The following is a 13,308-nucleotide window of genomic DNA, read 5'->3' as shown; positions in this document are numbered from 1 at the left end:
TAATGCAGAATCACAGACATGTACAGAAACAGGGATTAAGAAGGCTATTACTTAATTCAGACAATTTGGGTCAGTTTGAATTTTGCTGAAATCTGGGTTAATGGACAATTTAATGAAAGACATCATAGTCCTCATCATCCAGTTAACAGAAAAATCCTACTGACAATTACAATGTGAAGTATGAATCAAACAAGTGCCAGACACTAATCCAATATTTACTTCTCTTCTGAAAAAGTCCAAACAGTCAAATTAAGCAAGCACATTCCTAAACTTGACAAATTTGAATGATCAAAGTCAGTTTCCAACTTTCTGGGTGGATCAAGACGACGTTTATTTTGCTTTAATCACAGAAGACTCTTAATGATGTTTATCCTGGCAGTCACACCAAGATTAAAAATATGCAGCATGCCTTTTCTCTAAAAAACTCAAACCCCGATTGTCATTCAAGTTATAAATTAAAAAGATTACTTAAGCATGGTAGCGGTTTCGAAGTAAACAGAATAGTCTTTGGGGAATGACCAATATTTGCTACTCACCAGAAATTTACTATATTTGTATCAAGGATCACCAACTTTGCCTCATTTTCTCTGCAATGATGAGGAAATAAGATTTCAACATTATAAATTATCAATTACCTCCTGATCTTCAGTTTTGCTCTTTTTCTTTTTCTTCTGTTGCCTCTTCTCTTTTCTCTTCTCCAAGTACTGTTCCCATGGAGTCAGCACATTATCTTTCTCCATTTTTTTCTTTACTATTGCTTCTGTTGTTTCTTTCAGCCCTGAAATAAGACAGAACATTTCTAATTGCATGCTAAGATGTACAATACTTCACAGAGGCTCCCCTTTCAAAATTCACTTATGACGCAAAATGTTACACTATGCGAAGTCATCGGATATCACAGCATCTGAATGACGTGAGGAATCATAAAGAAGTGTTATTAAGGATGGTCCTCTGGACTGTGGATATCTCATTGACCCAGTCGCTCTTTCAGACCAAGCTTACAGCATTTGTTGCTGTAGTTTCTTTTGTCAGTCCTGGGGAAAAAGGACAATCCTCCTCTCCAGCACCCAGTCCACCAGGGCCTACTGGTGAAGCAGGGTGACGATTTCCCCATTTTAGCATTGTCCTTTGGAATGGGTAGTTCCTGGCTGGCAGCTTTTGAAATGGTGGGCAGCTGGCATTTAAATATGGTGGCCTTGGAGTGAATGTCAGAAGATACTGGCAACTGGTTGACATTGCTGCCTCTGCTGATCACAACGCTGCAGAGGAGGGATCCATAATTAATGGGGTGAACAGTGGAGAATTGTGAAAGAAAAGGTCGGAGGGGTGGGGGTGGAATCCCCCCATGAAACTCCCCAAAATTGATACTTTGCCAAAATACAGGAAGGTTCAGCCCATTATGTAGGTAGGAAAGCAGTGGGCAATTTTGTCAAAGATAGTAGGAACTGCCGATGTTGGAGTCAGAGATAACACAGTGTGGAGCTGCAGGAACACAGCAGGCCAGGCAGCATCACAGCAGCAGGAAAGCTGACGTTTCGGGTCAGGACCCTTCTTCAGAAATGGAACAATCTTGTCAATTGTTATCAAGTTATCCTGATCACAAACCAAGGATGAATTGCGCAGTGCAAAACTGACTCTATTATGAGTAAGCAAAACATTACTGTGTACCATCAACAAACTATGGGGAAATCCTGGCTGGCAACATTTGAAATGTACACAACTGCAAAATTCTTCTCCATAGAGGACTGTCAAGGCTGAATTGATAAGTATACTATACACTTAAGCTGGACAGATTTCTAATCATTAAGGAATCAAGGGTTATGAGACTGAGGCAGGAGAGCAGTCCAGAATTATCAAAATTAGCCACGTTCCCATTGAATCACAGTGTAGCCACAATAGGCCGAATGGCCTACTTCTGCTCCTAAGTGTCATGGTCTTGTTATGGAGACTATCCAATCTAAGCCACTATTTTGGACTGTTGAACACTCAGTTGTAACCAACTCTCTCAGAATTTACACCGCATTACTAATTCAGAGTTTGGACTCAGTGTTCCTTCTCGTTGGGTGCAGGTAAGCTGGAGAGGACCCAAACTGGGCTTTGTATAACACAAAACCACCTGGATTGCTGGGTCCAATAGCGTTCCCAGTTTTCGGGCTACAGGCCTCAATTTCATTTGATTTACTTACTGTCAAGTGTATCTTCTGATAAAACTACAGTGAAAAGCATTGTACAGTGTCGCCACTCTCCAGCAATACCTTAAAATACAGAAAAACAAACCAAAACACACAATATAAAGACATTAAAAAAAGTAAAGAAAGGGTGTCCAACTTTACAGTCCTTATTGTTAACTGCTCCGTCAATTTGCCGTGGGCCTGGTGGCCAGGCACGAGCCTCCTATGCTCGTTGCTCTTCAGCACCTTCTCACCTCTACTGACAACCCAGCCACTATGAATTCTCATTGGACCTCACCAAAGCAGATGCCACTGATGCCTCTCAGTATCGTACTGGCCCAAACTCAACTCCATTACTGCCATGAGTCCGCTTCAGGCCCACTCACCAATGCAGCTACAGATCTCGTACTGGGCCCAGGTCACTTCAGCCTCCTACAGCCTGCACTGGACGCTGACATCGTCAGGAACCCGAACTCGCCTCCGACATCGCTGCCGCGAATCCACGCTGCCAGGCCTATGAACTGCTGCCAATGCCGTCACCGTGACCAAGCTCTTCACCAACAGGTAAGTAAAACAAAATAAACGAGGGGAAAAAAGGAGAAAGAAAGAAAAGAAACAAAAAGAAAAGTGGATGGAGCAGACGAGCCCCGGGCTCTGAAGCCCTACTCCAGCACCATCTTACCCGAAGCTCCTGTCCCTTAACTCTCAATCAGCAGCCAGAGACCCCCACCCCAATCTTCATCCTGCTGGAACCATACAGGGTAGTAATTTACCTTCTGGTCTTTCAAAACCCACTCGTATTCTGTGATCTAAATGGAGCTGGATGCAACGTTTCTTTCTGGTGCTTCTGCAGAAGTTATTTTGAACCCAAAAGGACGGTAAGGGTGTGAAGTCACATGAGAGTAGTTTCACCTCTTTTTCTTGGCTGTCCAAAGCTCAACCAAGCACTCTAGTTATCCTTCAATATTCCTAGGAGATCTCTCAACAATACTAATGGGGGTGAAGAACAATATTTGAGGCCTGATGCACAGGTCTTTTTCAACATTTCCCATTTTCTCAATTTCCTATGGTACGCTTCTTTTTGCTGCAGCTATTTGTAAGGCCGTTGTTTCTCTCACCTTTAATATTCCTTTCCGTTTTCTCATGCAAGACATAGGCATCAGTACTGACTCAGTGACATCATTGGTGCCCAAGTCAGAGGTTGGATAGCTCAAGACACACTTCAGAGAACTGAACACGTGAAATCGAGACTCACACTTCATGGCAGCAGTAAAGGAGCTCCATACAATCAGTGCTGCTGCCTTCAGAAATATTAAATTCTTTCAGGTGGAACATAAAAGATTCGTGAAGAGGAGGAGGGAGATTTCCTTGGCCAACTTGATCCCTCAAAAAATGTCAATGAAACATATTATCTGGACATTTATCACATTGCTCCTGGTGGGTCCCTGATGCGCATCAACTGTTTATTGCCTTTCCCCACATTACTTCCAAAAATACTTCAAAAGCACTTTAACATTTTGTGCAAACCTTTACAATTGCCTCAGGTATATTTACATTCATGGTGGAAATGGCTACAGCCTGAAAACTGGCTGTTGTTTTCCAAGGTGATGATGGCAGCATTGTCAGTTGTTGCACTATACTATGCTCATCCAGAGCAAAACTGCTAGTCCAAACTGACCAGTTGAGAATTGATTTTTAAACAGAAATGGATTATGTAGTAAATACCAGAGATGGAGACCATAATGAAGTCTGTCATGCAAAATAAAAACCTGGCATTTCTATTTGGGAGTTCCTGATTATTTGTAACTCTCAATTCAATAAGGTCAAACATCATCAGTTATTATCATTGTAAAATTTTAAGCCACATTCTCATATTCTTGCACGTGCAAATTTTAATGATGTCCCTTCGACAGGAGATTCCTGAGCTACCTAAATTATTCAATACCAGAGAATAAGAATACATCCAGTATGTAAACCTGGGGAATGGCAGTTTAGTAGCAGATCCTTTCAGATCTCAATTCTCAACACCCTGGATAACTAAACCAAGATTTTTTTTGAAATTTCTAGCAACAACTAATTGACATTTTAAAAAAAAAAATTTTTTGTAACAATGGTATAAACTAATTGTTATTTTAAAATAGGATAACATCTCATCACTGGACCCAATTTTATTACTAATAGACAGCATATGGTCCCTCATAGACTGGACCGTCTTATTTGGTCCATTCACTTAACAATTTTTATTCAAAAACAGAAGTTTCTGGAAAAGCTCAGCAGGTCTGGCAGCATCTGTGAAGAGAAATCAGAGTTAACGTTTCGGGTTAAATGATCCTTCGTTCTAAGGAAGGGTCACTCGATCTGAAACGTTAACTCTGATTTGTCTCCACAGATTCTGCCAGACTTGCTGAGCTTTTCCAACAGTTTCTGTTTTTGTTTCTGATTTACAGCATTCCGCAATTCTTTCGGTTCCTAACTATGTTTATTCTTCCTTTCCCAAATTAATTTTACTTCTGAGTTCTGAAGAAGAGTCACTGGACTTGAAACATTAATTCCATTTCTCTCTCTGCTAATGCTGCCGGACCTGAGTTTCAAATTTTATTTCTATTTCAAATCAAGACTGTTTAACATCATAGCAGAGCATCTACAAGAATTTGCTGGCATAATTCAGGAGATTGATCGATATTATTACCAGAGATCAATTTCCAGGGGTGAGAAAAAAGTATTCTGGATTTCACATTTTCAAAAGGAAAATTTAAATAGTCAACTCACTCATCTTTCTTTAAACTCATTACCATCAAAGGGCCAAAAGTGATCTTTTCCTTGTTTCAACTGGCATGGCCTTTGGCTGATGCTGGTATTAAAGTCCTACTCTCTGACTCACTTATCTATGAATTGCAATTCTCTCATATCTCTAAACAATCTGATGTCTCTGTCTGATGTTCAAGAAACAAGTTTCATAATTTCTATTAGCTGCTCTTTGAGCTTTGCAATCTTTTGCTCTTTCTGGGATTTGTGCTGTAGCCAAGTGTTAGTACATCTATCAGTTCATCCGTTACCATTCCAAAGGCGTTGGACAAAGTCAGAAGGGCAGCATTTCAGCTTAAACAAGGGATGTCAGAAACCACAGTTAGCGATGTTCATTCACATAATGCTGCCCTGCAGCTTTAACATCTGGTACCTTCCATTTATTAAAACAAACAAAGTAGGATAAACACCCGAGAAAGTATTGTGTTTGGAGCTTTCGTAGGCATACATTGCCAGAGGGAAATTTGAGCATTATAGAAACTTATCCTGAGCCCATATATTAGACTGCAATTTTCAGTATTTGCTCTACTATTTCTAATATCACATCTTTCAAACTGTCACAATTTAGGTTTCTTTCAAAAAAAAACAAGATTGTTTTGTGTCTAAGGAATGTGTCTAAAGGAAGCTCAGCCTTATTCTGGGGATTGTAACTGCATTAATACAGGAGGGGAATTTTGCTGTTACCTGAAAGAATTCTAGAAAATATTTTGGATTTCACTTTCACCAAAACAAAGGAGAAATAGCTGTGAACACACAGCTTTCTTCTAGCTTATCTCAAGCGAGGGGTCCAGAAAACTCACTATAAATGCTACCTAAAGAGCAAAAATCAACTTAGTTACCACTTTTTTTTATTCACAGGATGACGGCATTGCTGGCTAGACCAGCATTTATTGCCCATCCCTAATTGCCGAGAGAGCAGTTAAGATTCAGCCACATTGCTGTGGGTCTGGAGTCACATACAGTCTGGACCAGGTGAGGATGGCAGTTTCCTTCCCTAAAGGACATTAGTGAACCAGATGGGTTTTTCCAACAGTTAACAATGGTCATCATTAGACCATTAATTCCATATATTTACTGAATTCAAATTCCACTATCTGTTGTGGCAGGATTCGAACCTGGGGCCCCAGAACAGTACCTCGTTCTCCGGATTAACAGTCTACCGATAATACCACTAGGTCATGTTACAATACTTTTAAGATTTTACTCGTTACTTTTCATTTTAAGTTCAATAACTTCCACTGCACAGCCATTGTAAATACTTAATTTATATTGATCATTGAAAGACAAAATGACTGTCTCAACCAGAGGTAGTGTAAACTGGGAACACACAAGCACAGAGATGTTACACTGCTTACAAATATATTGCAGTGGAAGAGGTGATCATTTATTTACTTTATGTACTGTAGCTGCTGACATATATATAACTGGAAAACAAATTCCCAAACAAGAGATAAATTAAGTTAGCTTTCATCAAGGTCATGAAGAGGAACATTGCTACATTTGGGCATTATGTCTGTTCGTGCCTTTCCTACTAACTATGTGTTGAAGTTGTTCTCATGTTCTCATAGTTCTCTCATGAAGCTTTGAAGGTGGTTGTTTGTCTAAAGGGTGAAATTTCTTAAACTGCTCAAATGCAAGTAAAGATTAATGATAATTCTAAGAACTAACTTCGTCATCAATGCACGGTTCTTGTAACATAATACGATATCGTATTTGTCAATTTTTGTGCTTTTCTTGTTCATATAATTAAATTAGCATCAAACACACTTCTTTTATTATCCAGAGTATCTACCATATGGAGAAATTTAACGATCACAGGACAGAGTGGATTTAACACACAAAGCGAAAGATAAGCCCTGCATCGTCAAAACAATCTGCCACATCTTTCATCATCGGTTTGATCTTTTATCAGATCTCAACCGTGGCAGAATAGTTCACTTTAGAATTTCCTGCAATCTTAGCAATTAAAAATGTTTCAAAAATGGCAATATGCCCCAGCTGGGGTATTTACTTAGGGGGTTAAGCAGAAAAGAAGTGATTTCTCAATACCTGCTCCAAATGCTGTTGCTTCCTTTCAACTAGTCGGTACCAAAAGTAATAGAGTGGAATAGTATGAGTAATTACTGTGTCTTCACAAGCTATCAAGTAATTCTAGCACAGTTAAACAATAAATTTTAAAGTAACAATGCTGACCAGTAAAGTAGCAATTGTTATCAGAACTATAAAGCTAAGAGCACATTAACTATCCTCGCATCCCACTGTCTTGTCATCAACAAGAATTCTTTTCAAAAATGATGCAAGACATTTGGAAGACAAGATTAAAGAAGTGTTACTACAATGATACAGGACTTTGCTGAGATCATACCAGGAGCACCGTGTACAGTTTTGGTTTTCATACCAAGGATATATATTAAAATATATACTATCTTAAATGGGGTGAGATGCTATTTCCCCTGGCTGTACAGTCTAGATTTAGGAACAGAGTTTTAGAACAAAGTGTTGACCATTTCAGTCCGAGAGAAGGAGAAATTTCTTCATTCAAAGAACTATCAATCTTTGGAATTCTTGACAGAAATGTGGATTGGACGGGAAGTGATGTTGGGGTGGAGGATTAGCTATGGTTTTAATAAACAGGGAAGCAGGCTTGAGGGGACATACTGCCAACTATAGTTCATTTTTCTTTAGTATTTGTCAAACAGGGTAATGCTGCATCATTACAACCTTCTGGACTTAATATTGAGTTCAACTCCTTCAGATTGCTAACTCACTCCCATTTCTTCCCTTTCTTTTAGCTTTACTTCTTGCATTCTCTAGCACCATGTCTTCTCTCCCATTCCCCAACTCCATTGGGACCATCTGTTCTTCCCAATCTGGCAGTAAGATACACCATTGTTCTGCTATTCTTACATTCTGATCATTTAATCTGCATTCTCAGCACCCTTTCACCCCCATCACTCCAAACTCCTCCACCACCGACTATTGCATAAATGCAGTCCCTTCCATACTTCACGTCTGATGAACAGTCATATGGACTTGTAACGTTAGCTTGCTCTCTCTCCATGGATGCTGCCTGAACTACTGTGATTTCAGCAGTTTTTGTTTTCAGTACAGACTCCAGCATCTGCAGTAATTTGCTCCTGCTTCATTACAGGTAGCCAAAACTATATGCTGCTGTGGACAGGATGAACATCAGCTAGAGTTCCCTCCTCAGATCCACCTGGATCCACCGAGAGAAAAAAGGATTGTGGAAGAATACAGAAGTGATCTCAACTGCAATACTCTCCCCTGAAGCTAATACCTTGCAGCCTCAAACAGGAAGATTGGCCGTTAGAACGGGATATCTGGCGCCAACAAGTTATTGCTTCAGAGACAAAGCTGAATCAAGCTATTCAAAACAGGTCTGTTTTGAATAACAACAATTAATGGCCTAGTGGTATTATCACTGGACTGTTAATCCAAAGACCCGGATAACGTTTGGGGGACCTGAGTTTGAATCCAGCCACAGTAGGTGGCAGAATTTGAATTCAATAAAATATCTGGAATTAAGGATCTAATGATTACCATGAATCCATTGTCGGAAAAACCCACCTGATTCACTAATGTCCTTTAGGGAAGGAAACTGCCATCCTTACCTAGTCTGACCAACATGTGACTCCAGACCCACAGCAATGTGGTTGACTTTGAAATGCTCTCTGGGCAATTAGGGATGGACAATAAATGCTGCCTAGCCAGCAACGTCCCCATCCCGTTAATGAATAAGGAAATAAAAATTCAAAGTGAGATTAATACGCCAAAAGTGTCAGTGAATTACAGTAAACAAGTGGGCTAATATCTCAGGGCAGTGGGTTACTTACAATTGGAGAGCCCAGAGTGGTTGAGAGCTGCTTTCATTTGATTGGGGAGGCACAAAGCTACAACAATCACTGCACAGCTGCACTTGTACACATCATGTCTGATGGTCACTGAGCAACATTAGCAGCAGTGTGGGAGTGAGTGCACTGCCAAGCACTCAAGCATGATATTGCTTTTATATCATCTATTGAAAGCGAGGTTAAACATTCTCTTCATAAATACGTCTTTGGAATTATTCACAGCAGAAAACTACAGCATGAACTGGATTTAAGTAGTCAACAGTAAAAGTAGATATACATCTGATTGGATGGCAGGGCAGTTGATGATCACAGCTAACATCAATACTGGACAAGTCAGTTCCCATAGTGAAATCTGGCTTGATAGATCATTAGTTTATCTTTTACTTTTGTTTACACTTTGGAGGTCAGTCATTGAATGTCTTCATAAGAGGCTGCCAACATACTTCTAACAAAAGACCATAAATGTTTATGACACATAAGAAAAATAAGAACTATGTTACACTATACATGAACTACTGAAATAGTTTCATTACAAATATCAGAAAGATACAATCCTTTATGACCCTGTACATTTCGGTTCCAAGTATCATTAGTTGGTTCCCCCCTGCTGGGTAAATCATTGTTCAAAAAAAGTGATAAAATTCATTATGTACTTTTTAAAAATATGCACGGCATTGCTTATTCTTCATCCTTCTCAGATTATTTAGAAAGGACAGCCAACATTTAAAAGTGTGCCAACTATTAACTTTTGGGTTTGAGAAATAAATGTATTAGATACAACATGTGCTAAAACCACAGACTAACATAGACTGAACCAAAACTAAGAGAGATGCTTTTAAATGTGTTACAACATTTAAACAATGGTTCTGCCAGAGATATTATTTATTTGGTCAATGTTATCCACTTTATCTCTGGGGGTTGAGGCAGTTATTATTTTCTTGAGGAAAGCACATGGGTGAAATATATGGCTTATGATCAAGACCTCAGATCTCTAATTAGATTCTCGTGAAAGCTGCCTTGAATTAAAGGCAGTTATTGAACTACAACTGGAGTACTGAATTACTTCAAGAAGAGCAGAGGAGAGAATCTTCAAATTTTCTGCCTTTTTGAGAATGCACTTGTCCAGTTAAATAAACTTCACACAGATAGTTTAGCCTCCCCTGTACAAGTTTCCCCATACTACAGCAAACAACGCCTAGAAGTAAAAATATGTCTGCAGGGCAGGAAGCAGAAATACACAATTAAAATCTTGTGTATGGAGATGTGGTGCTGAGTTGAAGTTTTACATTGTGTGTGTACAAACAGGTGCAGTGAAGCTTTTTTTTGCTCAGTCTTTTTGTTGTAGAACTGGAATGTCTGCATACCTCCACATAAGGCTGCAGAAAAAAAAAGTCACGTTTAATTCATTTGCATTCAAATAGTTAAGATTTGTAGTCGTGGTGACACCTGCTGGCTGCAGGAGGAGTTTTTTTTAATAAATCCACAGAAACTACTGGAAAAGTTTCAAACATAGAATTCATCTCATCTTCCGCGACAAGGAAAATCAGTGCATCCAACAAACGTGACAGTCAGGATAGAGAACACGTGAACAAAAACAGAAATTGCTGGAAAAACTCAACAGGTTTGGCAGCATCTGGGGAGATAGGGCAGAGGTAATGTTTCAGGTCCAGCATCCACAGTTCATAGAATCCCTACAGTGTGGAAGCAGGCCATTCAGTCCCTCTAAAGAGTATCCTGTCCATACCCACCCCCATCAGTTACTAGTGGTGTACCTCAAGGATCTGTTTTGGGGCCACTGCTGTTTGTCATTTTTATAAATGACCTGGATGAGGGCGTAGAAGGATGGGTTAGTAAATTTGTGGATGACACCAAAGTTGGTGGAGTTGTGGATAGTGCGGAAGGATGTTGCAGGTTACAGAGGGACATAGATAAGCTGCAGAGCTGGGCTGAGAGGTGGCAAATGGAGTTTAATGCGGAAAAGTGTGAGGTGATTCACTTTGGAAGTAATAACAGGAATACAGAGTACTGGGCTAATGGTAAGATTCTTGGTAGTGTGGATGAGCAGAAAGATCTCGGTGTCCATGTGCATAGATCACTGAAAGTTGCCACCCAGGTTGATAGCATTGTTAAGAAGGCGTACAGTATGTTAGGTTTTATTGGTAGAGGGATTGAGTTTCGGAGCCATGAGGTCATGTTGCAGCTGTACAAAACTCTGGTGCGGCCGCACTTGGAGTATTGCGTACAGTTCTGGTCACCGCATTATAGGAAGGATGTGGAAGCATTGGAAAGGGTGCAGAGGAGATTTACCAGGATGTTGCCTGGTATGGAGGGAAGGTCTTATGAGGAAAGGCTGAGGGTCTTGAGGCTGTTTTCGTTAGAGAGAAGAAGGTTAAGAGGTGACTTGATAGAGACATACAAGATGATCAGAGGATTAGATAGGGTGGACAGTGGGAGCCTTTTTCCTCGGATGGTGATGGCTAGCACGAGGGGACATAGCTTTAAATTGAGGGGTGATAGATATAGGACTGATGTCAGAGGTAGGTTCTTTACTCAGAGAGTAGTAAGGGCGTGGAATGCCCTGCCTGCAAAAATAGTAGACTCGCCCACTTTAAGGGCATTTAAATGGTCATTGGATAAACATATGGATGATAATGGAATAGTTTAGGTTAGATGGGCTTCAGATTGGTTTCACAGGTCGGTGCAACATCGAGGGCCGAAGGGCCTGTACTGCGCTGTAATGTTCTATGTTCTATCCCCTCACATTTCTCTTGGCTAGTCCACCCAACCAACACATCCCTGGACACTATGGGAAATTTAGCATGGCCAATCCACCCTAACCTACACATCTTTGGACAGTGGGAGGAAACCGGAGCACCCAGAGGAAACCCACACAGACACAGGGAGAATGTGCAAACTCCACACAGTTACCCGAGGTTGGAATTGAACCCAGGTCCCTGGCGCTGTGAGGTAGCAGAGCTAACCACTTAGCCACCGTGCCATTCTTTGTTTTTTTTTTTTGCACAGAACACTTAAGTTCTATGTTTCACAGCTACGGGTTGAGTAGTGACTTTTGAGGTCCAACCCAAAATCATGCCTGGCAAGCAGTTAGTCATCCTGGTTGGAAGTTCCATGCATTTTAGATTTGGCTATCATGTGAATCCAGGACACTATTACTCTGGGGCTCCAGTCAGGACAAAGAGGGATTGCACATAACTAGTGTTTCCTAAGATAGGAGTATAGCATTTCAATGAGTCTCCTGGTTAACAATGGGAGCAAAAAGGAATGCAGGTCCCAGGTACGAAGCATGATCTCCTTCAGCCAGGAAAAGACAGGGTTCCTGCTTGCTGTTCCATGATGCTTGCATGAAGAGAACATGTATACGTGTTGAAGAAGAACAGGATAGAACGTGCTGTGAGACCCTTCCCTCAAAGCTGAAGACCATGACAATACTTGTAATTCAAGCTGTTCGGTCAAGGTTATGAAAGGTGATTAACACACATGCAACAACATTGGAAGAGGAGAAAAATTGCTGGAATGCAGAAAATTTCCAAGAGACCCAATTTCAAGATTAGATCCAAATAATGAAATTGGAAAAGACCAGAAAAGATGCTTGCTTCGAGCTGAAAACACCCCAAAAGTCTGTCAATCCAATCTGTATTTTCTAGACAGGAGACACTAACTGGAGGTCTGCAGCCCTATGGTTCCATATTCCCATCTGTCTATTTCCCATTCTGGAATAGTGAATTTTCATTATTTTTCTTCTCAGTTTTTACTTTCTAGGGCTTCTTTCTAACCATTGTGTCAGTCATTTTCTTTCTTATGCCCTCTAGTTTTGAACTCCCCCACCTCAGGAAAAACACCTTGACTATTCACCCTATCCATGCCCCTCGTGATTTTATAAACCTCAATAAGGTCACCCCTCAGCCTCCAACACTCCAGGGAAAATAGCCCCAGCATATTCAGCCTCTTCCAATAGCTCAAACCTTCCAACCCAGGCAACATCCTTGTAAATCTTTTCTGAACCCTTTCAATTTTCACAACATCCTTCCTACAGCAGGGAGACCAGAAATGAACGCAACATTTTGTTCTCCATGATTCATTCAGGCCACAGGCTACAAAAGGTTTACCTGGAACCCAGGTTATCTCCATCTCCATGTCTTTATTTTTTTCTTCCTTTCCTTGGATTGATTTCAATAGCTCTCTGTATTTTAAAATCTGTTCTTCAGTATCCTTCTTTGTCTTAGTTGTCACTTTACTTTCTTCCACACTTTTAATGTCACAATCTAAAAGTAAGCAAAACAAAAGAGCGCACATAAATTCTCTGTGTCAGTACACGAATATGAACAATATGAGTCAAAAAAGAAACATGAAGTAAATTTTATTAATGTCCAGGAATGATGCCACTGGAAGTGCCCAACGATAACACCCAAGCACATTCGTGTCTCAGATTCGGAAACTCC

General features: G+C 40.4%; 1 protein-coding gene across 2 annotated transcripts in view; it reads right to left on the bottom strand.

Moving 5' to 3' along the window:
• The window catches only part of esf1 (ESF1, nucleolar pre-rRNA processing protein, homolog (S. cerevisiae)), a 61,086-nt gene that overhangs the window by 17,938 nt on the left and 29,840 nt on the right, over positions 1–13,308 (bottom strand). For both annotated transcript variants that reach the window (XM_020533052.2, XM_048600572.1), the window contains exons 9-10: positions 12,976–13,131; positions 636–778 (exon numbers count right to left, since the gene is read on the bottom strand). In XM_020533052.2, the coding sequence (XP_020388641.1) occupies positions 636–778; positions 12,976–13,131 (299 nt within the window). The remainder of the gene's footprint in view (positions 1–635; positions 779–12,975; positions 13,132–13,308) is intronic.

This window comes from Rhincodon typus, chromosome 9 (genome assembly GCF_021869965.1).
Source record: "Rhincodon typus isolate 14 chromosome 9, sRhiTyp1.1, whole genome shotgun sequence".
NCBI classification, from domain to species: domain Eukaryota; kingdom Metazoa; phylum Chordata; class Chondrichthyes; order Orectolobiformes; family Rhincodontidae; genus Rhincodon; species Rhincodon typus.
The sequence above is the reverse complement of the archived record's forward strand: the minus strand, read 5'-3'. Positions and strand labels throughout refer to the sequence as shown.